At 44.0% G+C, this 25,581-nt stretch overlaps 1 protein-coding gene across 1 annotated transcript in view; it reads right to left on the reverse strand.

Moving 5' to 3' along the window:
- The window catches only part of EML6 (EMAP like 6), a 274,904-nt gene that overhangs the window by 16,980 nt on the left and 232,343 nt on the right, over positions 1-25,581 (reverse strand). The window contains exons 29-31 of the mRNA XM_059406072.1: positions 4,820-4,898; positions 2,214-2,343; positions 695-793 (exon numbers count right to left, since the gene is read on the reverse strand). Of these exons, the coding sequence (XP_059262055.1) occupies positions 695-793; positions 2,214-2,343; positions 4,820-4,898 (308 nt within the window). The remainder of the gene's footprint in view (positions 1-694; positions 794-2,213; positions 2,344-4,819; positions 4,899-25,581) is intronic.

Consider the following 25,581-nt stretch of genomic DNA (forward strand, 5'->3'; position numbering starts at 1 on the left):
GCAGATTCCAACTACTCACGGGGGAGCAGCCTTACCTGGGGTCTCGGTCTTATCAACTGCGTTGGGTGGACAATGGCAATGAGGAAGCGTCAAGGGAAGACAACAGCTAAAGTAAGTCACGTTTCTATAAGTGAGGCACTTAGCAGCAGCATCGGGAAGCTCCACATTAAACTTAAAAATGGACATGAGTTCAATGAATACAAGCAGAAGGAGGTGTTTATAAAAACTGCCTTCGACACGACAAAGTTAAAAACAACAACAACACACACATGCAACACAACTTCTCACAAACGTGAATCAGTTCACATTTGTCCTTGGCAGTTTCCCAGGTCCAAAAGAGCCAGGCACACAGACTGTAAGCCGCCCTCGCCGAGCACAGTGCCAGGCTGCAGAGGGGGCGCTCTTTATCTCACCTCTTGACATCTGAAAAATTACCCCCACAAGTCCACAGGGATACGGGCACCCGTTTATTTGGATTATCAGGCTCTGGTCTGACTTTATGATCCCTCAGCATCACCAATCACTGGGTATTTCAACCCACATGACACAGAAATATACAGGGGTCCAAAGATACCAGCAACATCGACAATGGGTAGGTGTCAGCAACCCGCCTGCTCCCTTTCCAGATAACTGCCCATCAAGCAGTGTCTCTGCTAGGCTGGGGGAAAGCTCAGCAGCTGCAGGACTCTCCTACCTATCTGGCTGGTGGCCACCACGTTCCTGTACTTGGGGTGCTGGTTCACTGTGAGGCAGAGGATGTCGTCCGTGTGCTCCAGGTAGAAGCTCTGGCTCCCTAGGGGCAGATACAGGAGGGTAAGTGGGGGTACAAACCTCTCAGGGCAACCTCAAAACATTGTGTAGGCCTGCATATGCCTTGTAAAAGTGAGCGACAAAGGCTCCAAGTTGTCGATTTTAGAATCCTGCCTGGGGAGCTAGAAGACCATTTTCACATTTACATATTCTGTTCCAGGCCGGGCAGAAGAGCTGGGGTCTATTCTCTAGCACCTGCTGGCTCCCCTGCAACCCTTCCCACTATCTGTGGGGGTCTGGAGCTCAGTCCAAGTGCAAGGTTTCCAGGGTCCAAAATGGTAACAGAGATACCACCTAACTGAGCAAAATGGCACCACTTACTCATCTGAAAGGAAGGCTATGGAATAGGAAAATACTTAGGGACTCTCTTCCAAATCCTCCTTTCTCAAATGGCACAGGTGAGGTCTTCACCCCCTCACGCCCTCACTCAACGTATGTCACAGCAGGTAGAAGAACGAACAAGAAATATGTCCTCATCGATGGACTGTGGCAAATGGGTTTGCCCACTTCCAAGGTGGCCACTGTAAATCCATCCAAAGGCCCAAGAACTAAGAGATAAATGGCAACACCAGTAGGCAAAGAAATAGCACATTGCTACAAAAATGATGATACGTGGCTACACAAAAAAGAGAAAACATATAGAAAATTTCAAGGCCCCTTCCCACAAAAGACAAATCATTATGTGCTCAGTGACTTTGTCAAAAAATGTATGACAAACAAGTACACAGACTTGGGAAGGAGCATAAACATTTGCAAAAAGAAAGGGGATCTGTTTTAAGATACGAAGCAAATAAGGTAAGAGGTGAACATGTTTAACTCTGTTGGCAAATTAATGGGTGTCAAATTAATTTCTGAATACTTTTTTTTTGGCTTGCGGTATTTCTTTTTCAACTATTTGTTTAACCTGAGTCATCCTACAGTGAAGGGACATTTGGGGTGTTTTGTTAATGCTTTAAGAGATCTCTTTCTTCTGGCTAACCAGTCAAAGCAAGCCAAACTTAAAAACCCAAGCTGCTAAAAACACTTGGTCACTGTGAAAAATTAATGAGCAAAGTTCCCCTGGGCTCTGTTCTTGGTAACTGGCTGCAAGGAATTTCTCCACTCCCCACACCCTCTTTCTGGCTCCTGTCCATCCCTCCCAGCCTCTGAGCAGCTGATGGAAACGTGGACACCTCCCTCCAAGGGCTGAGAGCAGGGTGTTGTTAGAAAGGAAGAGGGCTTTGACCTTTGAACGTGGCCCTCCACACTTTCTAGGACCAAGGGATTCCAGACAGAAATTAAGAGGACAGGTTCCCACAGGCAGAGATCGCACCCGCTTCTGGGCATCTCAAGAGAGGGGGAGGCAGGCAGGGCGGGAAGCAGAGCCTCACAGGCCCTCACAGGGAACCCCGGGGCCGCGTTACCCGTGGAGAGGTTCTGCAGCACGCCAGCCGCCGCCGTGTGGAAGATGATGTCTGCGCCGTCATTCAGGTAATGCAGGTTGTTGCGACAGTCGAACCCCCTGTAGCCAAACACGTGGTCGAGAGCCAGCTCCTACATTCCCACACACAGATGACAGCGGCTCTCAGAGGGAGCAGGGGCAGGGCCACAGGCCCACGCTCCGGGGGCAGCCAGTCCCTTACCTCATGGGAACCGCGCGGCTGGTTAGACAGCCAACTCTGGCTTCTGGTCTAGCGAAAGAGAAAACGCAGCCCTTTCTTTAGTTCCCTGAAAGGCTGGGGGACAAGGCTCACATATAGAATTACAGGGAGTTTTCTGAATAGGCTAGGTAAGCTTCCAGGCTCTCCAGGTGAGTCCAGGCTTACTGATTTGATGTCCTACAAAGGTCCCCTGGAAGTTTTGTGTCTGTGCCTTGGCAGGCATTCTTTATGGTGGTGGGGGGGTGCAGAATGGTGGCCCAGGGGTTTGCTTTGATTCCCACAAACACCACTGGGCCTGGCAGAGCAGAATGTCCAGGCAAATGCCATGCTCCTTCTGTTGCCTGGTGCTTGCCCTACAAGGTTTCTACATCATTTGCATTTTTTTTCAACAACCAGATACTGATCTGGGTTTATAGTCTTTTTCTTCTTTTCATCTCATCTTCCGTGACAAAGAGCAGCGGCTGATTAAGATCAGATCAGTTATTAATGCAATTTGACATGCACACGTACTGTTGGCAGCTCTTCTGTGCCAGGTGCGGTGCTGGGGGGGTGGGACACAAGAGTAAGAAGCTGTGGGTCCCTTTCTCTACGTCCCCTGATTCTAGGTTCCCTGACCTCTCTCTCTAAAGCTCATCAGTTGCAAACATCAGATTAATTGTCCTAAAATACCATAACCCCTCCTTACTCCAGAACATTCACTGACTTTCACTGCCTGTGGGATGAAGCTCAAATTCCTAAGCTGGCATAGTTACCCCCACTCACACAAGCCCTGTGCCCCTTGGTCCAGCTGAACTTCTATTTAGCCCACTTATCATGAGCTTTCCTATCTTTATGATTTTGCTTTTTGAAATCTCTCTTGCCTAGAGAGCCCTTCTCTCTAGGCCTCCTCCCACCCCCATGTGACCCCCAGAAGCTGCAGGTATGGCATGTGACCCCTCATCCTGGTGGACATTGAGTCAAACAGGGCTAGTCAGATTGTTTCTCCCGGGAATTTAGAATTGAGGACACTGCTAGGTTTGGCTGTCTAAGTGAGGAGATATAAGCTCAGGGGCTTGGTCATACCCATCATCTACCAAAATAGTTCAAGAAGGGAAGGATGCATCAGACATACAGGGCCCTGACGGGCAGCAGGAAGCACCATTTTGGTTTATGGTGGCTTCTCAGCTTCCGGATGCTGTCTTTTCCTAAAGCTCAGCTGCATCTTCTGACCTGTGCTCTGTTCCATGATAAATCCCTCCAATTAGTTCTCCTTTTCCAATAAAAAACAATTTAAGATGGACTCTTCTGTCCTTAGTGAGTTCACAGTGTGCTAGGAGGGAGAGATGAGTGAGAAATAACGGTGATAGCATGTGTGACAAGGACTGTGGATAAGGGGCGTGTGTGTAAGGGAGTGTAGGAGGGTTTAGGATGAGGAGAATTAGGAAGATCGCACATAGGACATGCCAGAGAAGAGCTTGGAAGTCCAAGGTGTGGGGAGGGGAGAAGAGGCGCCTTCTAAAACATAGGAGCCTGAGGGTCCCCCCAGTGTTAGAGAACATTAAGTAACAGGTTTGGGAGCTGGAAATTTGAAGGTACTGAAGGTACCTTCAGGCCAGGTACTGAAGCTGGAAGAGGGTCCTGGTTGAGGTTTTGAAACCACGCACTTGAATCCCCCAGGGAAGTCTGGGAAACTTCTGGGTCTTAAAGCTATTGCATTTTAGAGTGTGAACGCTGTGGGCACCAAGACATGTGTCAGAAAGGGAGGAGACTCTGAAGGCAGGAACAACAGCTAGGAGGCTCCTCTTAGAAAAGAGCAGGTCCACAGAGTGGCAATCCTCAAGTAGGAACAACCAAGTTCAAATCTCTGCTTCCTGGCTTGGAGAACTTGGGCATGGGGCCTAATCAGTCGCTTAACTTCTGGGAGCTGGTGTTCTCATCTGTGAAATGGAAATAACAGTACTACCTTTCTCCCAGGTAGGAGACGTGCATGAAATACGTCTCAGGAAGTACGTACACAGTCCCCGGCTCATTGCGAGAGCTCACGCAACACCAGAGACACTAATAAGCCCCCTCTTCCCCTCTGTGTCTCTTCTCCCCTGAGGGGGACTAGGTCTGATGTAAGGGAGTCCGGTTCGAAGGACATGGGACATTTGCAAGTTAGTACTGACAAGACCTGGTGACAGGGCTGAAGAAACACGACCCAGTGGGTGAGAGTCCCTGGGATCAGGGCCACAGTGCCATGCAGGAGGGAGAGAGACAAGAGCGACCCAGCAGGTCCATTCAGGTTTACTAGAAGGTAAACGCAGAAGGGCCTGCACAGATGGTGATGTCCCCCAGGCAGGCCTTACAACACTGATATCAGATTAAAAACAAAAGTTTAACCTCCTTACCTCAACCAGTTTCTTTTTTTTGGTGATATTGTTCTTCTGGAGTTTCTCAGGCTGGGGTGCTGCTCTGCTAACTGGCGGTCTGGAACAGAGAGTAACAACAAAACAACCCCCAAACATGGTGTTGAACCAAAGGCAGCAAGGCTGCCCCTCTGGTGAGCTCAGCTAAGGCCAGTGCCAGGGTCTCCACCTCCTTCCCCCACTCAGCAGACCCTCCACCTGGGTTTTCTGTGTCCTGCTCCCTCCTTTGCTCCCCGAGAAATGGTAGTTTCTGACATTTGGGGTCCCACACAATGGGGCCTGGATTTAGAGGCACTGAGGTGGGCTTCCCCACACCTAAAGCATCGTCATCTGGAGTTGGGCTTTCTACCTCCAGGGAGCCAAGAAGAGGACAGGAGCCAGAGGGGCTGATTTTCAAATGAAAGAGGAGCCTAAGAACGAGAAGGAAGAGGCTGTGCTTCCTGAACCCCCCGGCCATTCTCCAGGCAGCGATGCACCTATGTTGTTCAGAATTAGGTGGTCAGAGATCATGGCCTGGTGTGAGGTGGGACTCACAGTCAGGCTTGGGAATGGGCCCAGACGGCCGAGTGCCCAGGTCATTCTCGATACATAAAAGGACAAGGGAGAAGTACAGGGGTAGAAGGCAGAAAGAACCCACACTTGGCCCTCCACTTCAGGGTTATGGCTTATACCTTAAACTGCTACCATCATCCCAAAGTTTGCTTTTCCCCCCTCAGTTATGGCTCTGGGCCTCCAAATTTAGTGAAGAGATTTTATGCTGGGGTAGGCTCTCCACTCTTACACAAGCAGACCAACATTTTGTAATGTGGGGTTCCCTTAACTCAGACTTCTTGGGGTGAGGAAATGGGGAGGGGAGAAGCCTGTCGCAGCTCCCGCCACAGGTTCCGAATCTACCAGTTACTGCTCATGGGCTATGCAAAGAGAAAAGATTACCTTGATCCCCTTGGAAGCAGCAAACAAAGCCAAGTGAGAAACTTAGTACAGTTTAGAGCCGCATTAGCAATCGCCTCATTCATGCACAAGCATTATCTGAGTGAACAGACATTCCTGTGTGGCACAAACCATGCTTCCCGGGCATGCCAGCAAAAACTAAAACAGAAATGAAAGAGTGCACCAGTCTACAAATTCAGAAAGCTCATACCCTGGCGTCTCTGGGCAAACTCTGCACTAAAGCGCCTACAGAATAGGGAGAAAAAAGGAAGCCTTGTCAATGCTTCCCGCACACTCTCTGTGACTTTGCGAATGCGCCCGGGGACTCTGCTTGGGTGAGAGTGTGCTGGGGGAAAACTTGTGCTCAGAAACACAATCACATCCTTCTGGATGTCGCGGGGAGTTGTGCACAAAGGACGCTTTGTTTCCGAATCGAGTTCGACTCATAATTTAGCCTAATAATTCCCAGGGTTTCTTGGTAGGGCCGCTTGCCTGCTGGAACGGCTTGCATTTTTGTGCTGGGGCAAAACAAGTTACCTTTATTTTCTGAGAAACTCTTCAATCAAAACAGGTTATGTAATCATAAGTGATAATTGGACCAAATGGTATTATTATCTGCGCTGAAGAATAGGGAGCGAGCACATCTCTGCACAACGACACCCCCAGCTGATGTCATTTGCTGCCAAATTGAGCAAAACGGGGAGGCTGGGGGCACGCCAGTTCTTGCAATTAGACACTTCCTTCACATTAATTATCACTTCCTAGGACATCTGCTCTTTCTTCTGTTTTAGTGGGACTTTCAAATGAAATCCGTGGGTTTCTTCTTTCACCTAAGAATGTTCGTGTGTGACAGAAGCAAGCCGAGGTCTGAGATGGGAGCAGGAGGACGCTGGGGCTGCAGCGGGGTTCAAAGGCAGAACTTGTGATTGAACGCAGGGCTCGTTTTTGGGGTACACACAGGTTGTATAATATGCTCCATATTATACAGTGTATACAGAGTAGGCATACAAGCACAGACACTGTGCATTTATATATACACGAGCTTGTATATATATATATATATATATATATATATATAACATAGAGGCAATCTGATGCTGTTTTTCACCTTGACTTTCAGTTAAAAACTGAAAAGTAAAGCAATCTCAGAATGTTTCTTTCTTATTTCACAAGCATATGGTTATAGCTGTATTGCTTCACAACTGAAGATGAGAGGGGCAAAAGGAAGAAACCTGCATGGTGGCAAATTCAGCGGATTGTAAGTATAGACCCTTGGCGGCTGTGTATTCTGCATGAATGCTTAGTACTGGATGCTCATCGAACACCTGGGCTTTTCCAGAGTGCTGCGAATACTTACTTGACAATTCCCTGCCTCCAAAGGAAAGCAAGTTAAAACACAATACAAGCATTAAAGGCTTCTTTCCAGGCATCTATAAACAGTGTTCGTAACATCAGACGTGGGAGGAACTGCCAAAAATCTCAAACGCAGCCAAAGGCTAGAGGTTTGGCATTCTTCAGCAGATCTAAATCCTTCCAGATTCAGATTCCATCGGAAATGTGACTCTGAAAAGCTTTGCTGAGGTGGGAAAGAGTAGGGTGCATGAGAACATTCACTCACTTTTCAGTCCAATAAACTCTTTAGAGCTGGCTGTCCCAGCTGGCGCTCAGGACGGGAGAGCCAGGAAGGGAGTGAGTACAGAGAGGAGACCCGGGGAGGGGAAGAGCCTGTGGGGAGTGGGGCAGGTGGTGGGATCCCAGAGGGGGAGAGAGGAGACACAAAGGGACCTCTGGGGGCAAGTGGAACTTTGGAGTCACTCAGAGAAACAAAGAAGAGTTTCCACTGGGCAAGAGACTTGAGGGAGACTGACAAAAGAGCAAACAAATTAATCAGGAGAGAGGACGATGGACAGGCTTGAGCTCTGAGAGAGCAGAAGAGAAGCTTTGCTGAGGAAGAGAGAACACTGGCAAGAACCCAAGGAGAGGCCTGTGGCCTCGAGCACCTGCCTGGGTGTTAAGTATTGAGGCAGCCATGTTCTTGTTCGGCCCTGGGGGTGCAGGCTGCAACCCCCACCCATGCCGATGGGTAGTCCCTACACACAGGCCCGTGACCTCCATGGAAATGGCACATTTGGGCAGCGAAGGACCATGAGACGGTCAATCAGTGCTGCAATCCTGTCATCTGGTAGCTTGGCTGCCAAAGAGAAAGCTTAGGCTTACTTGGAGATGTATGGGATCTTCCTGACACAAGATCTCACCCCACGGAGAGCCCCCCAAAGGTGGCTGGGGCAGTGTTTGCCCTTCCTTGCCCCCTCCACCACCGGGTGCTGCTAGAGCAGAGCACATGGTGACCTGAGGTGTGCAGGAGAGGGCTCTGAACCAAGGCTCTCAGGGAGGCGTCTGAAATGACAGAAGACGTGAGGAAAATCAGTCGCACCCCACCCCCCCTTCCCGCCCTGGATGAGCACAACATGACAGCCAACTGGGGAGTGAGGCTCAGAAAGCCGGGAAGAAACAAAGTTGTTGCAAACAGCTGCTATAAAGAGAGGTGTGGGTGTGGAGAAAAATCAGCTACATTTAGCCAAGTAATGCAAGTTTGGAATTGTTTTCAGTGTTGTTAATCAGACAATGTTCAAAGGGTCCTTGGAGGAACATAGCTTTCTTCAGATTCCAATATGTGCCATAAAATGGGCCAAGAGTTTTTGAAATGTCTTGGGAAACTAAACTACTTTTGGTCCTTTTTGGTGGGAACCAGCAGATGATCTGCAAGCCGTTCAGCATCGTCCTCCAACGAGATCTATCAGTCCACGTGTGGCCTTCGGGTACTCATGCTAAATTGTGTTCGCACCTATGCATTTTTCTGGGAGAAATGAGGCATATCTTTAGCATATTTTCAAAGACATATGAGATTTGAGAGAGAGAGATTAAGAACCAAGCTCTCAGATAAATCCAGATTGAGGAAAATTCTACAAAGCCATGGGAGCTCTCCATTATCAAAATAAAAGAAGCTGGATTCTGTTAAATATATTCCTCTGTCTTCCAGAGCCACCTGTAGAGCTGTTCAGTGGTGACCTGGAGTGGAAGGGAGAGAGTCCGACAGGAGAATTATGGGATGCCCTGAGGGAAGCTGGCCAACTTCAAAATGCTTTGGATTGAAGACTATAACACAGCTCCTCCTCCTCTGCCATTTTTTTTTTTTTAAACAAAAGTGGGGATATAATCCCATACTCGACTGCTTTAAGTGAATCCCAATTTATTTGGGTGAAAAATGGAGGGCATAAAGAATAGAAAGGAGGGAACTTTGAGTAAAGTGGGCAGACTATTGAAGAGGCCACTCCCACAATCCAAGGGAAGGATGATGAAGACCTAGACTAAAGCAGTGGTTGCAGAGAAGGAAACAAGGGGAAGTTTAAAGAAATATTGGCAAAGTAGACTTCAAGAACTTTTTAAGTGTTTAGTCTAGGGGTTGAAGGAGGAAGAACAATTCAAGTGGAACACCAGTTTTCTGCCTGGGCACCTGGGTGGATGGTGGTACCAATGACTGAGCCAAAAGGAGAAGAGTCATGACAAAAGATGATGAGCTCCCGTGTGGCATGTTAAACTTTGGACATCTGTGGGCTGGAAGCTCAAAAGAGAGGTGGGACTCAGATCCCTCAGCCAATGGGTGGAATCCATGAGATTATCATGAAGAGAGTGGGAAGCCTGAGGACCAATAGCATGTGAATGGCTAGAAGTGGGGGCCAGACATGGGACACCGAGAAGAAATGATTGAAGAGGTAGGAGGAGGGCCAGGAAAGATGGTTTCTAAAAAGTAAATGAGAGAAGAATGGCTATAACTTCACTATCCAACATAGTATCCACTGGCCACAAGCATCGCATCCAAATTAAGACATGCCATAACCATAAAATAAACACCAGGTTTTGAAGACCCAGTAAAAATAATTTTTAAAAAGAAAATAAAATGACTCATTAATAATTTTTATGATTACACGTGGAATAATATTTTTAATATACTGGGTTAAATAAAATACATTATTAAAATTAGTTTCACCATCTCTCTTAACTTTTTAAATGTGATTAGTAAAAAAAAAAAAAAAATCACCTATGTGGCTTGCATTGTATTTCTACTGCACAATGCTACTCTAGAAGAAACACGTTCTTCCTTTTAACAAGACAAAGAGGTTTGGGAATCTGAAAGTCACCATATCAGTAGAATGGCAGGGACAGAAGGCAGGGACAGAATGGGCTAGCGAGCGAGTGAAGGAGAGATTTGGGAAAGCCTGGATGAGAAGAGGGAAAGGGAAGGAAGGTAGGGGCAGGGATATGTATGTAAGTGTCTAAGATCAGTCAGAAGATTTACTTATTTCCCAAACACAGTTTGGTGGGGAGACTAGAATGCATTTCTTGGCTGAGGACATGGATCTAGTTTGGGGGGAGTGGCAAAAGAGATACAGGAGAGAAAGGTAATGATCAGGGAGCACGGATGGCTGGGAGGCTGAGGTCTAAGCACCAGCTGAGGGACCAGCCTTGAATAGAAAGAGGAACGTAATCCCTCTGAGAAGAACGGAAGTGAACGGTTTACATGGGGTGAAGGATGGGAAGCAAAACAGAGAAGAGAAAAAGAAGTGCCAAGATGGAGCTTATGCCCAGTAGCTTCTGTTTTCTCCATGAAGTAGGGTAGAAAAGCCATGTCCCAAGAGTGGAGGGTGTGGGCAGGAGAATGAGTAAGGGACAGAATTGTCTTTGACTATGGAGTGGCTGGCAGAGGGAGCCAACCAAAGACAAGACTGAACATGAAGGAGCAGTGGAGAGGGCCTCAGTGCCCCTGGCGACATGAACTCTGGTGAGGGCAATCTGAGCTAGTGTGATTTTCTAGTCAGAAGAATGGAGGTATGTGCTGTAGGGGAAATACAGGCGCGAAGAACCAAGAAGCTGGTAAAGGGGTATTGAGGCAGACAAAACAATGAAGCCAGGAAGAGCTGATGAACCTAGAAAAAAATGGAGGTATTAAGGCATCTAGGATGCTTTAATGAGGATTAAGATTAGGATTACTGGGAATGAGAAATCTAGAGGGGAGAAGTTTAAGTCACTGATGGAGAGGGGAGTTACTAGTGATTCTGTACCCTATGGCTGGCAAGAGCTGAGGTTAGTCAGTGGACTGTTAGTGGAACTCCTCTGAGACAGGAAGCTGGTAACTGACAAGGAGAGGAAAGGGGAAAAGATGGCAGAGTATGACGGAAACTTCAAAGGAGGAGGTGGGGCTGGTTAAAGAATGAGCCAATATGCTTTACAAACACCTACAAAACACCAGAGCGCCCCATACTTTATAGTCAGGGATGCTGTTTCAAGGGGCACGAATCATGCACCCCAATAACTGCTTCTGTGAACACCTCCCCAGGTGCCATGTCACAACCACACACCAACAGAAAAAGGGAGGGTTACAAGCCTGGTAGTGCCATTCCCTCCACATGGAGATCTGAGAGATGCTCAGGGATTTGACAGAAATAGCTGCACCCTAACCCTGCCACTGTCCTGTAAGGGACTCTCCGTCTCCTCAGAAAATCGCTCACCCACATGTGGTGCGTTGTGTAGCTCCATGAGTCAACTGATTACAGTGTAAGTAGGATTTTCTGGGTGTATTACTCTTTCAAAAAAATCACTCTACCTCTGCACATTTTTTAATGATAAAAAGTGAATAAACTATGCTCTAAAGAATGGCAGGTTTAATTTCTAAAATTATTAGTTATAGAGAAGTCATTATTTTGCTTCAAACAAGACATAAAATCAAGAGAAGTGAATTAGGGAAATCATTTCTGAAGGTAGCATTAAATTCCCTTTAAAAAAAAAAAAACAATTATTCAGCTTTCAGCAGAATTGTAAGAGCAATTGTACAGGCAAGCCATAGGCCTCTGAAATTGTTAATTTCAGCATTCTGGGAATTTAATAGACACCATAACTTCACATCCTCTCACATTGTTAAAGAACAGGAAACTTGCTACCTTCTACCTACTCAGACCAGCCGGGAGTGCAGAACTCAGCAGAACTAAGGGGTGGAATAAAGAAAACTCAGCCTAGAGAGAAATGCCCTGGAAGAGCAGGGACACTCCTTGCCCTGTTTGCCCTGCACACATGTAATCGCTGTCCTGTGTGAGGGCTGAGCCTGGCTTATACACAACACACAGGCAACAGCGAGTCTCCTAAGAACAAACACTCAGGCTCTTTAAGGTCAATCCATTATCATATATGGGATAGAGACGGAGAATTTGAGGCTCCTTCCCATTTATCAGAACAAGCTTCAAGATAGGATGTGGTGGGTTTGACAGATCTCCAAGTGGTAACTTCGAGGGTGAATTCAGAAGCACCTGTTAGCAAGACCGTCCATTCTTAGCAGCTCTTACAATCTGAGCTCACAAAGCAGCTACTGATCAGTGATGACAAAGGACCTCTGTGAGGCCAGGGGGAGCAAGGAAAGGGAAGTGCCAGGCTGTTTGTTCGTTGATTTCCCCATGGAGGGGAGCACTGTCCTGATTCACCAAGCTTGTCATGCCTCGGGCAAACTTGAAATGGGCAATGACTGATTAAATACAGCTTAAAAAACAAAACAAAACAAAAACACAAACAAAAAGAAACTGGTTTCTCTCCCTGAACATAGCAGAAAGGTTAGAAGAAAAATTTGACATTACCTAGAGATGATGGTTTCTTTCAATTCAGGGAAATCTAGCTAATCTTTGCAATATTTTTACACTTTGCCACTTGTGAGCATGTTCTTTGTTTCACTGTAAATCCGTGGACAAAGCAGCTTTGGATGAAAAATAGGTGTGATGGCTACAATAACACAGACTTTTCTTTTCCAATTCTTTTTGCCTTGGGTTATTTAAGTAGTTGTAAACCAAACAGACATTTAATTCCTAATGGACAGATGGTAAGAAGATAAAAATCTTTAACTGAGAGGGCAATCCCATACCAGATTCTACATGGGTCACACCGTGCCCATCAAAGATGAGACCACCCATGGAGACTAACAAAATGAAGGTAACCGTGGTTGCTGACCAAGAATGGATCTGTGGACATTTTGAGGACAGATGAATATATTTCAATATTAAGAGAAGCAGGCTCAGTAAATTCACCCATTCATCTACTCATTGGAAAATAGTTGTTTACTATGTACTGAATGCACAGCACTATGTCAGGCACACAGGGAGAACTGGGACAGCACAGTGCTGACCCTTGAGGCACTAAGAGACTCACATATCATGCTTAGCGAAATAAGTCAAGCAGAGAAAGACAACTATCATATGATCTCCCTGATATGAGGAAGTGGTGATGCAACATGGGGGCTTAAGTGGGTAGGAGAAGAATCAATGAAACAAGATGGGATTGGGAGGGAGACAAACCATAAGTGACTCTTAATCTTACAAAACAAACTGAGGGTTGCTGGGGGGAGGGGGGTTGGAAGAGGGGGGTGGGGTTATGGACATTGGGGAGGGTATGTGCTTTGGTGAGTGCTGTGAAGTGTGTAAACCTGGCGATTCACAGACCTGTACCCCTGGGGATAAAAATACATGTTTATAAAAATTAAAAAAGTTAAAAAAAAAAAAAAAGAGACTCACAGACAAAGCTGACGATCCAGTGGAACTTAACTATCTTGATACCATAGACCAAGATAGTGGTGGCTGTTAATTTGGGGCTGAAACAAAAACCAAGTTCCTTTAATGTTTCTTTTATAAATCCATGGTGTATAGTTTTCTTTATAGGATTTTCTTTTTGCCTAAGTTCATAAATCTGGATAAACCAAATCAGAAGAGATAGAATAAAGTAGGAGAAGATCGATTTTAAGGCCTTCCCCATTCAGCTGTAAGCCCAACTTAGGAAAAGTTTTGCAAAACCCTAGAGCTAGAGTGCAAGCTGGAGGTCATTTGGTGCTGGGACCCAACTGTTCAGAGATGAAGAAACCAACATTTATAAAGGGCTCAGAATCTGCTTCTAATCGTGGACTGGTAAAAGCTTCTTGGTTTCTCAAGGAGCATATGGCATAGATTGATGGTTAAAAATGTACCAGAGGGACTAAAATATTCACGTAGGAGTATGCACAGACTCCTCCTTCATAATCCCCTGCTAAGAATAACCCTGGCAATGTCGCCCCAGCATCTCCTCATACTGGGGAGCTAAGATGGATGAAGGGTGACATAACTTTGCACACCATGGAGGACTGGGAGAGGGATTCTGCTCAGGACAAGTATGCCCCTCATACATGTTTCGGGGTGCCCAAACTGCCCTCTTCATAGTGGAACTCTACTGAGATGGGAAGGAGAGTGTCACCCTTCAGGATCCTGATTTACTTGTAGGTCCCCAAGTGGGGTTACTGAGAGATCCTGAGAGGTTGATGGCTGGGGTCAGTCAAATGTGGGTGAGTAGTGCAGGGCACCACTGGTGCCTGGGAACAAGTCCCTGTATGTGGGGACTCCTGGAGGCACCATTCATCCATCCACACGGAAGGAAGCTCACAGCACATATGAATGAGCAATGACCAGAAGAGCCTGGTCCCCTGGATCACCCATGTCACACAGTCCTTGCCAGAAAAAGGGGATAGTTAGTCTCAGTGCCACAGAGATTAGGATTAAGGGCTGTTGTTTGGAATTGCCTAAAGGCAGAAGCCGGGGGGTAACTGACATGAGAGCTAGAAAATTGGCCAGGGGTGCCAAATTCTTAGAGGAAGAAATTTCCAAACTGGATTATGGATATAATGATCAGATGCCAACAAGATCTCAGACTTTGATACCTAGCCCATGGATATCAGTGACTAGAAATGAACCTAACCTTGTTAAATTGTTAAGGAATTTATTCACTCAATCAGTATCATTTTCTGAGTGCTGGCACTGTTATCAGATTCAGAGAAAAGGCACTGTATCAGAAATTTTGCTTTCACAGAGTTGACATCTTAGCTGCGGGAGAGTGGCTTTATGAGAATCTCCAAATCTGGCAAACAACAAAGGCCTGTGATTGCTCACCTCCTAAGGCCTCTAACAACAGAAGTGGGATTATAGAGCAAAGCCCCAAAAGGCCATCCTCCATGAAGCCAATCCCAGACTTGGCAAAAGAGAATAAGGACAAACAAAGAAGAATTTGGCAAGCACAACAGGTAGAGGAGAGAAGGATGACCAAGGACCCTATCCCACTGTGCTGGAGATAACCTCACACAACCTGAAAGACGGCATGCTGAGGCAAGATTCTGGTCAAGCCAAAGTCAGTTTCGCTAAGCTCATGTGAACATGTTGCAGTGTGTGAGAGTTGTTTTAGAGTGGCTATACCTTCTGAGCTGGCAGGCAGGCATATAGTCAGACGATCTTGAACACTTGGGTTTGTGTTTGGGGAGGATACAGACTGTTAAAAGATATAAAATAAGACCTCAGGAGAACAGTAAGGGGAGCCTCTTCTGTTTGGAAAAAGTTCTCATAAGTATGGGTGTCTGTTTCATTGGGGTACTCTGGGGACTTGTGAAACCTTACCCCTGGCTAAGGAAATGCTGTTAGTTCCTGCCTATGTAACCACGCTGATAGCTTGCCAATACTCCAAAATTAAAGAAGTTTTACATCTCTCACTTTTGTATTGTCATCTTTCCATCGTCGACACCACTGTCCTATTGTGATGACCAAGCAGATTGCTGTCAGAGTGAGATTAGTGCCAAGGACTCCTGCAGGCCCTTGCCAGAATGCAACCAGCTACTTTCCAGACAAACACTGGACACCTATTGAGGTTTTAGACGTAAAAAGATGCCCCATGGGAGGAGCTGAATGTCGCTTTGACTTTCACTAAGTCAACCCTTGTTGTAAAAGTTAGAGACTCCAGAATCAAAAAACAAGGGGAATTTAAAGATGCCAAAGGTTTCAAATGTTGGAGGTAATGGTAATAGCACAGTTGATATAAAATCCTGTCATTAACTAACCTTTGCTATAAAAAATGGCCAAAAATGGAGAATAATTTCAAATTAAAAACTTTAACTGTGGTGATTTCTACTTTAAGATACATGAATTATCCCAACTAAGAAGAGCCCAAGATGAAGTAGCTTTATTAGTGAAATTTACCAAACATTTGAAGAAGAATTAACATGAATTCTTCTCCAACTCTTCTAAAAAAATCAAAAAGGAGGGAGCATTGCCAAACTCATTTTACAAGGCCAATATTATCCTGATATCAAACCTGATACCAAAGGACACTGCTGGAAACTAATAGGCCCATATCCCTAATGAATATAGATGCCAAAATTCTCAATAAAATACCAAAAACCTTTACTTAGCAGCACACTGAAAAGATCATTCACTATCACCAAGCGGGATTTATTCTATGGATGCAGGGAAGGTTCAAAATATGCAGACTATCAAGATGATACATCTCAACACAAAGAAAAGCATCATATGATCATCTCAATAGATGCAGAAAAAGCATTTGACAAAATTCAACATCCAATCATGAGAAAAACTGTTAACAAATTAGGCATAGAAGGAACATATCTTAACATGATAAAGTTCATATAGAACAAGCTCACAGCTAACATCATACTCAGTGGCAAAAGGTTGAAAGCCTTTCCTCTGAGATCAGGACTAAGACAAGGGTGACAATTCTTACAACTCCTATTCAACATAGTACTGAAAGCCCTAGTGAGAAACAATCAAGCTTGAAAAAGAAATAAAAGGTATCAGAATTGAAAAGGAAGAAGTAAAACTGTTTCTATTGCAGAAGACATGATTATATAGAAAGAAAATACTAAAGACTCTACCTGAAAACAATTAGAACTAACCAAAGAATTTTGTAAAGTTGCAGGATACAAAATTAACATACAAAAACCCAGTAGCATTTCTATATGCTGACAACAAATTTTCTGAAAAAGATGTGAAAAAAAATGATCCCATTTATAATAGCATCAAAAATAATGTACTTGGAAATTATTTTAACTACAGTGGTGAAAATCTCTATGCTGGAAACTGTAAGATCTTGATGAAAGAAACTGATGAAGACAGAAAGAAATGGGAAGGTATCCCATGTTCATGGAATGGAAGAATTAATATTGCTAAAATGTCAATACCACCAAAATCCACCTATAGATTCAATGCAATCCCTATTTAAGATTCCAGCGGCTTTTACTATTATTATTATTATTCTTTTTACAGAATTAGGAAAAAAGACTCCTACAATTTGTATGGAACCACAAAAGACCCCTAATAATTAAAGAAATCCTGAGAAAGAAGAACAAAGCAGGAGGTATGACATGTCCTGATCTCAAGCTAAACTATAAAGCTACAGTCATTAAAACAGCATGGTACTGGCATAAAAACAAATAGACAATTGGAACAGAATCAAGAGCCCAGAAATAAACCCAAGCATACATGGTCAACCCAATATTTGACAAAGGAGCCAAGAATATTCAACTGAAAAAAGACAGTCTCTTCAATAGATGGTTCTGGGCTGATTAGATATTCACATGCAGAAGAAAGAAAATGAACCCATATCTGATTCCACTCTCAGAAATTGACTCAATGGATTAAAGACTTAAAAGTAAGACATGACGCCTGGAAATTGCAAGAAGAAAACATAGCAACAAAGCTCCCTGACATGGGTCTTTGTGATGATTTTTTGGATATGACACCTAAAGCACAAGCAACAAATTAAAAAATAAACAACTGGGACTATAGCAAACTAAAAAGTTTCTGTGAAGCAAAAGAAACCATCCAAAAAGTGAAAAGATAACCTATGGAATGGGAAAAATGTTTGCAAACCATGTATCTGGTAAGCAGTTAATAATACACACACATGTGCACACACACACACCTCATACAATCCAGTAGCAAAGGAAAAAAAAAACCCAAAAACCTTAAAAAATGGGCTAACGGCCTCAAGAGACATTTCTTCAAAAAAGATATAGGACAGACCAATGAAAAGATGCTGAACCTCACTAGCATGAGAGGAATGCAAATTAAAACCACAATAAGATATCATCTCACACCGGTTTGGCTATCATCAAGAAGACAAGATAGATAGTGGATGTGGAGAAAGGGAACACTTGTGCACCTGTTGGTGGGAATACAAATGGGTGCAGCCACTGTGGAAAACAGTATGGAGGTTCTTCAAGACATTGAAAATACAACTACCATATGATCCAGTAATCCCACATCTGGGAAATGTATCTAAAGGAAACAAGAACATGAACTTGAAAAGATCTTTGCACCCCAAAGTGTGCAGCACCATATCTGCAACAGCCAAGACATGGAAATAACCTAAGTGTCCCTCTAGGGCTAAAGATAAAGAAGATGTGGTACAAAAAGAGTAGAATATTAGCCATTAAAAACACAGGAAATCTGGCCATTTACCATAGGTTGTCATTTGTATATGGAATCTAAAACAAACAACCAAACTTGCAGAAAAAGAGACAAACTTAAGTTCACCAGAGGTGGAGGGGAAGGGTGAGGGGAACTGGAGCAAAGTGGTCAAAGGTATAAACTTCCAATTATAAGGTACAATATGCAAGTACTCGGGATGTGTGATATATAGGACAGAGAGTAAATCTTCAGAGTTCTCCTCTCAAAGACAAGGGGTTTTTTCCTTCTTCTTCTTCTTCTTCTTCTTTTTTTTTTTTTAATTTGTTGTTGTTGTTGTGTTTCTATGAGAGGATGGAGGTTAGATGAAGCTACTGTGGTGATATATTTCACAATATACGTTAATCAAACCATTATGCTGTCAGCCTTAAATTTATACAGTGATGTCAATTATTTCTCGGTAAAACTGGGAAGAAGATAGAAAAAAAAGCTATATTGACATTTACCCACTACTGCATGATAGGGAAATGAAGAAAACGTATGTGGGTACTAAATATTTCCCCCACAGTAGCTCAATCTCGTAATTCTTTATCACTTAGGACAAAAACACTAAGGATGATATTCAAATTTAAAAGTGATTTTCTAATTATATTGTGGACCCCTCTCTGGAAAACAGTATTTAATTAAGACACAAGGCTAGCTTGATACAAGTGTATAAAAAGCTTTGTTTCTTGAAACTTTACAATGGGATTAAGTCCATGTTACAGAGCCAGGTCAAAGAGCAGACACCTAGCCTCCACACACCTAATCAAAGGAGCACTAGAACTATCAGTGTCATCAATTCTACCCTTAGGCATAATTCATCAGTAAACTACATTAAACTGGGGCTAAGGCAATACAATTTAGGGGATAAAAATGAACTCTTCTACCTCAGACATTTTCTTAAAGGGAGAGATGAGCTTCCCAGTCGGAGACAGGCAGGAGAGGTGACAGCAAGCCCAGCGTCCGGCTGAGGAAGGGGAGACACGCTTTAGCTCACTGGGGGATTCTGATTGCTGGCCCTAAGTTATGCAGCTTCTGAGGGGAGGAGGCAGGGGGGAGGGTTTGACCCTCTCCTTCTTCAAGTGAAAGGTGGAAAATATAATGTCATGAAGATAGAAACATAAAGGGTCAATTACCACATTCACTTCTCATCCCTGGACAGCCAGCCAACAGCTGCAAGTCTCAGTGCTACTAATAAAGGGCCTTGAATAACAGACCGTTACCTCAGGAGCCGCAAGAACGCAGCCCCTGAGCTAACCTGTGTGCCCACTTAGAGAGACAGAAGTTACTGGGTATGTATATGTCAGTTTCCACAAAAATAGTTCACTTGGTACTTATTTTGTGTTTTTCATCACAGAGTTAGGTTTTTGTCTGAATGCACATTCCAACTAAATATATCAAATAAAAATTTCCATCTTTCCCATTCCCCATGCATCAAGGGGAGGAAGAGATGGGGACAAGAGTGTCAAACAGGAGACATTTCAACATCAACTAGGAACCACAGCCCGACCACATGAAACTTGGGAGACCAATGGCTGATCAGCTCAGCTGGGTTTTACTAACAGACCACGTGCCACCTTTGGAGATATTATATATCCTATTTGTAAGTTACAAAAAGATGTCTTGGTGATCCACCTGTGTCACACTTACCTCATATCCAAAATTGGTATTGCACGGTAATTTAATCCATACAAAAAAATTGGGTATTGGCACTAGACATTTGTACAGCTCTAAGTTTCTAATTTGTTCTTTTTCTTCATGTGAAAATAAAATAAAAACTTCTGGAGATGGGCCAAAGATGTTCACATCTTATTTTTAAAGATGTGTGAAAATATAAAAATGTAATGTGACTATAAAACATCAATTTTAAAACATGGCCATTCTCAGTGCACTAATGTTTTCTAGAAGTTAATTCTTCTGACACCCCTGGACAAGGGTGTAAAACTATGGCCCATCAAAACTGATCCATTTAAAATTGCGTAGAGCTTTAAATGCTCTAATGATTCTTGATACTGATTTGGCTTTATTTACTGGTATCTTGAAATGACTGTATATATCCAAAGGCATTTATAAATGATAGTGATTACTGTTCCAACATTAAAATGGCCAGAGGTTCTTTTCTGTGATAGTAATACCAGTTTCCATTAGAAAAACAAACAAGCAAAATACGAAAGAAGTATGGGCAGGATATTTTCCACCCCTTCGTGTCTATTCCCCACCCTTCTCTGCTCCTGCTCTGAGCCCTTCATGGCCAGGCTCTGACAACTGCATCAACAGGCGCTCTTGCCTTTCAGCTTCTGACTGGCTTCAGCTTGAGGAGCAACAGTAGAAGAGGGAAGGTCAGAGAAGAATGCAACTGGGGAATTTAATCCTCAGAGAGCTCCTTGCTGGGACTCTGGCCAGTGCCCTTTAACCTTCTTCCTCACGTATCAGCTCCTTAAGGCTGTCTGCTCCCATGGCTAATGCTCCCCACATCTGGGGAGCCATCAACCTTGGGACACAAGAGTGGTGGAGGGGCTACCCCATCCCTGTTGTTTCTCTTAATTCTGCCCACACCTTTGTGACCAATCCTTTCATTAAACGTTTTAAACTCTCCCCAAATTACTTCCTTTTCAGAGTGCTCTTGCTTTCCTGTGAGGGCCACAACTGACAGAAAGCTTAGGTCACACCTGAAAGACTAAGGTTATACCACTCACGGTACACTAATTCTAAGAAATTCTATCTAACATAATGGGTGCCCTATATTTTACATTCTTTGAAGCCAGTCTCAGACAGCCACAGCCAAGAATCAAAACCAGAAAAGGAAAAGAAAACTTTCTCATCTTTTAGATGACACGATCCAATATAATCTTTAGAAATACAATAAATATAATATGGCACATCAAAGCATGACAAAGGCCCTATTAAAACAAGGCAAAAAAGAGTTAAATTTACAATATCAGTATAATTCATGATCTTTAAAAAAGTTGCTTTTTTTTTTCTTTTTCTGTTTTAGGCCTACAACAATTTAAGTTACCTCCAGTAGTTACGGGGAACTAATGTGCACTTATAGAAACCAGATTCCATGCTGGGACAGCAAAACCAGTGATGAGTATGGGACCGACCTCTTCTCAAAAACAAGGACAATTTTGGAAGTACACAATGGTATTGTGAAAAAGTCACATATAACAACCCAAAGAAAGGTCTGCTAAAGGCCACACAGTGACAATTTAAACATTAAACAATGACAACAATAACACCACCAGGATTGGCTGCACATAAAATGGTTATACTTCTGCCTCAAGAGACAAATAAAACCTATGCCTTTAAAAAGGAATATATACCAACAGCAACCAATTAACCAGTGCTCAGTTGATCATCAAAAAAACAAGGACAGAAAGAATGAAAAATGATTTTTCAAAAGAAAAAAGTGATTTGTTTCACTGATATGACTTAGAGTATCCAAATAGTTAGCAGTCTGAAATGTCAAAGTCCTTTCCCTGCTAAGTTGATGCTATGAAATGCCAACTCTTAGGCCAGAGGGTAAAGGACAAAAATGGAATTAGACGAACCTAAAAGCTTGGGCCTTCTCAGTGATGTCTCTTAAAGTTGACCTTTCCTCCCTGTCTCACAGCGTGTACTGGTCATTGAGTGACCAAGCACAGAGCCAGAGTTTCTGGAAGAGACTGGGCGGAGTCTGGGGCAGAATGGCAGGGGTGGAGGAGGGGTAAGGATTCAATTCTTCTGCAGGAGTGACACAAGAGTTTCTGGTGCCTGGCAGAATCTTTACCCCACAGGAGCATTGCTTATGTTCCAGGAGGAATTTGAAAGTCTAGGGGAAGTTGGTTCTTTTAGAAGATAGAGTGCTACCTCCTACTCTGTATATATCTAAAGATATATACAGAGTATATATAGAGTAACTTTTATATACAGAGTAACTTTTGTCTTTTATATACAGAGTAACTTTTGTCATAACAAACACAAGCTTTACATCCTCTGACTGTTGACTTCTTCTAACATTCTATTATTGTAGAGTTGTACAAAACATGCACATGGCAAAGGCAGGAGTCTGTGACTGTTCCAGCCGGCTGAGGATTATACAGATATGGACCAGAGACAAAACGCAGAGACCCCTGCATTTTGTGTGTGTCTCTCTCTCCTTCTAAGTGGCGGTTTAAAAAACTATCCTCGTTCTGTCCTCTCCTCACCACTGTCTCTTTGGCATGTTAGGGTGGTCAACATTACTGTAAGTCACAGGACTATGAAGAGCTTCGTCTGAACCTGAAGAAGACTTCATAGCTCCCCGAGATCCTGGATGTGGGGCTGGACACAGTAACTGATTGAAACTCTTTGGGAGGGGCTAACTGTATTTTCAATCATTTCTGTGGGATAGTTTAAATTGCAGTATTTTAAGAGTGTGTATATGACAAGAAAAAGGTGGTGGGCAGTAGACACCTCCTGTTGTGGGCTCATACAGAAATCCAATTCTGTTAACCACCTTGGACGTTTACTTCTGGTAGGGGTGATCACACTGCTCATTTATGGGTAGGATGTGACTACTTACGTAAACAGCCAATAAAAGGCTCATATTTTACAGATCACCAGTGATTGGTTCAAGGGTGGTCATGTGACCCACCAGAGCCAATAGTACATCATCAAACATTTATAAGGACTTGTCAATCAGAGGCAGTTCTTTCCTGCTTGACTCTAAGCTTCAGGCACTGCAGTCATTTTGCTACTTGAATTGCAATAACCAGAGAAAGCAGAACTGAGCTATGGGGAGAGAACAGCAAGATCTGAGTTTCCCTATCATATGACACCTAAAGTCACCCTACCCCTGGATTTTCGGATGTGTCAGCCAATAGGTTCCTTTTGCTTAGGCCAGTGTGGGCTGGGTGACCTCCCTGAAACTGAAAGTCATCCCTCATAAATTAGAAAACAACATATCAACTTGGTGTGACCTTGGTAAAGTGGTGCAAGAAACTTCTAGTTCAAATATCTACTAGGGTAAATTGAAATTCAATTGGCCACCTGTGTGTGACCTAGCATGACTGTGCAGTTTTCTCTGTGTGTTGCAATCTCATTGGCCACCTCTGTGTAGCCAGGCTCAACCACATGGCCTTTGCTCTATAAAAGTTAGTCTGTGAGGCTGGGAGGGGTAGCCTCTTTGTAAGAGATGGTTTGATTCCCTATGCTTGGCACGAAATAAAGCTTTGCTTGACCTTCACTCTGTATCAGTCTCGCTCCTTTGATTGTGGACCTAACATCTTACAGGCAACTCTAGTAATCTGGTGCTGAGCAAATTTCAGGGATTTTGTCACCTGATGAGTTCAGGAGAACTAAGAACATAGTATGTTGGTACTATCCCTTGTGCTGTTATGATGGTAAGTGTTTTGTATCTTAAATTGCTCTGAAAAACCAGCCTTCCCCTCCTGTTTTTTCTTTCCAAAACAGAGCTGACATTAAGCGTATTTATTAAGGAATAATTTTAAGTTTGCAGGCAGATGAAGCAGCCATAATATTGAGAAAACAGGGCAAAGTAGAAACGAGGCCAAAAGTTGAAAGCGAGGGGGTGTGTCAGGGTGAAGGTGGGAACTTGAGAAGCAGGAGAGGTTTAGAAAGGTTGCTATAGACCAGAGCTGGAGTCAGCAGAGGTTGAAGGAGAGCACTATGGGACAGCCCTGAGTGTGCGGGTGAGCTCTAAAAGCATAGGTTCCCCCAACTGGAAAAGGCTTAACAGTCTTCCTGACTTTCCTCAGCCCCATGCCACACACGGCAGGTGAGCAGCAGGATTACTCAAGACTACCTGAGGCTGGGTTCTGGCTAGACCAGTTTGGTTAGGTGAAAGGGACAAGCGCCCAGTGTGCTAGGGCAAAGTTGGAGTGGGGGACCCGGATACTTGATAAATACCTGGAAGGGATTTCATCTTTGGTAGGTATAATTCAGTATTTTTTCGAGAGCAATTACAAATTTCACTCCATTTCCCCACTTCTCAAAATACTGGAACTAGAGATCATGTGACTGCTGAAGAATCCGAACTCCCGGTATGTTAGGAAATGTACAAAGAAGCACAATCCAAAGCCTTGCAGCTCTTTTAAAATCAGATAATGGGGTCTAATCAGAAACCATCTAGGATTACCTGTAAAGCGAGGAATTAAGAGACACAGTTGCTTAAAAACTAACTGGTGCATAACTTGCTGCTGTCTACAAGGCACTGCTTTCACTATGATGGATCCTGTGCTCATCTCATGTTTCTAAAGTGGAAAAGGATTTAAATTGGAAGTAGAATTTTCTGAAACACTGGTAAATGGCAAAACGAGTCCCTGCAGCAAGAGGTTGTTCCGCGCTCACGCCTCTTGCAATTCTCCAGTACTTGTCTCCGGTTAGTCTCACTGGGGTGTCTTGTCCTGGGTGTTTAGAAAAAGCACCCAGGTATCTGCAGGTCTGTGTGGGAGGGAACAATGAAGGGCGGGCCAAGAAGAGCCTCTGTGTCTCTAATCAGGGTCAAAGGGAAGAATGTCAGGACAGACAGTCCTGAAATTTTGGCAGGGAGAAGCCACGTGCTGCCTGATGTCAGACTCTTTGTCTGAGGTCCCCAGCTTTTCTATTTCTGCCTCTCTCTCTTCTGCTTGTGATGCTGGAGTTCACAGAGCCTGGTTCTTATCCCGGGTGAGGACTCAGAGGAGGTATTTGCCAAGCTTATTGTCAAGAGTCCTCCCCACCCCACTTTCCTTCTCTCATCCTCCTTTCTCACACAGTCTCTGAACATCCCACCTTGACTGTCATGCCCTTCTCTCTTCTGTAGTCCAGATGCTGTCTAGCATCCTATCTCTGAGGTTCAAGTTCCCTTAACATTACTGATGACAACTGGTGGAGACAGCTTGTTTTTGGTTCTGATTAGGATTTGCTCCCATGGATGCTGTTGATTCAGACACCATTTACTGCTCCTTCCTCGTTCATTCCTTCCTAACGTGGTCCAGCTTTGCTCCCAGCATGCCTTGCAGCTGTCATCCTGCTTTCTGGTTACAGCCCACTCTGGGAACTGAAGCTGTCAAGGCTTTTAAGTTACCAAGGATGTTGCTCTGTATAAAAAAGCCTTGATTATTCCTCTGGACCCTATATTTATCTCAAAAATGTTTGTTCACTGCACTTTTGTTTTAAACTACACCCTGGTGTGAATTACTTTAAAATGCCAACAGAGTCCTGAAATGCCAACCCCTATATCTCTCAATACTATGCAGCATTTTTTTTTCCTTTTGTATATATCAAAAAGTCAATCCCGTGGCTGCTAATATACTTATGACAAGTGCCCAAACTGATGTGGTGAGGTAGCTTCCAAATTCTGGAGTTTTTAAGACTGAAAATTCTTAAAGGTCCTTTGTACCTCCCTCTCACACCTTTTCCTAAATTGGACAGGAATGAGTATTTTTACAGGACTGCTCAAAGACACCTTGTGACAAGTGGAAGTTTAGATGAGCCTCCGCTTAG

The sequence above is a fragment of the Mustela nigripes genome, chromosome 7, assembly GCF_022355385.1.
Source record: "Mustela nigripes isolate SB6536 chromosome 7, MUSNIG.SB6536, whole genome shotgun sequence".
NCBI classification, from domain to species: Eukaryota; Metazoa; Chordata; class Mammalia; order Carnivora; family Mustelidae; genus Mustela; species Mustela nigripes.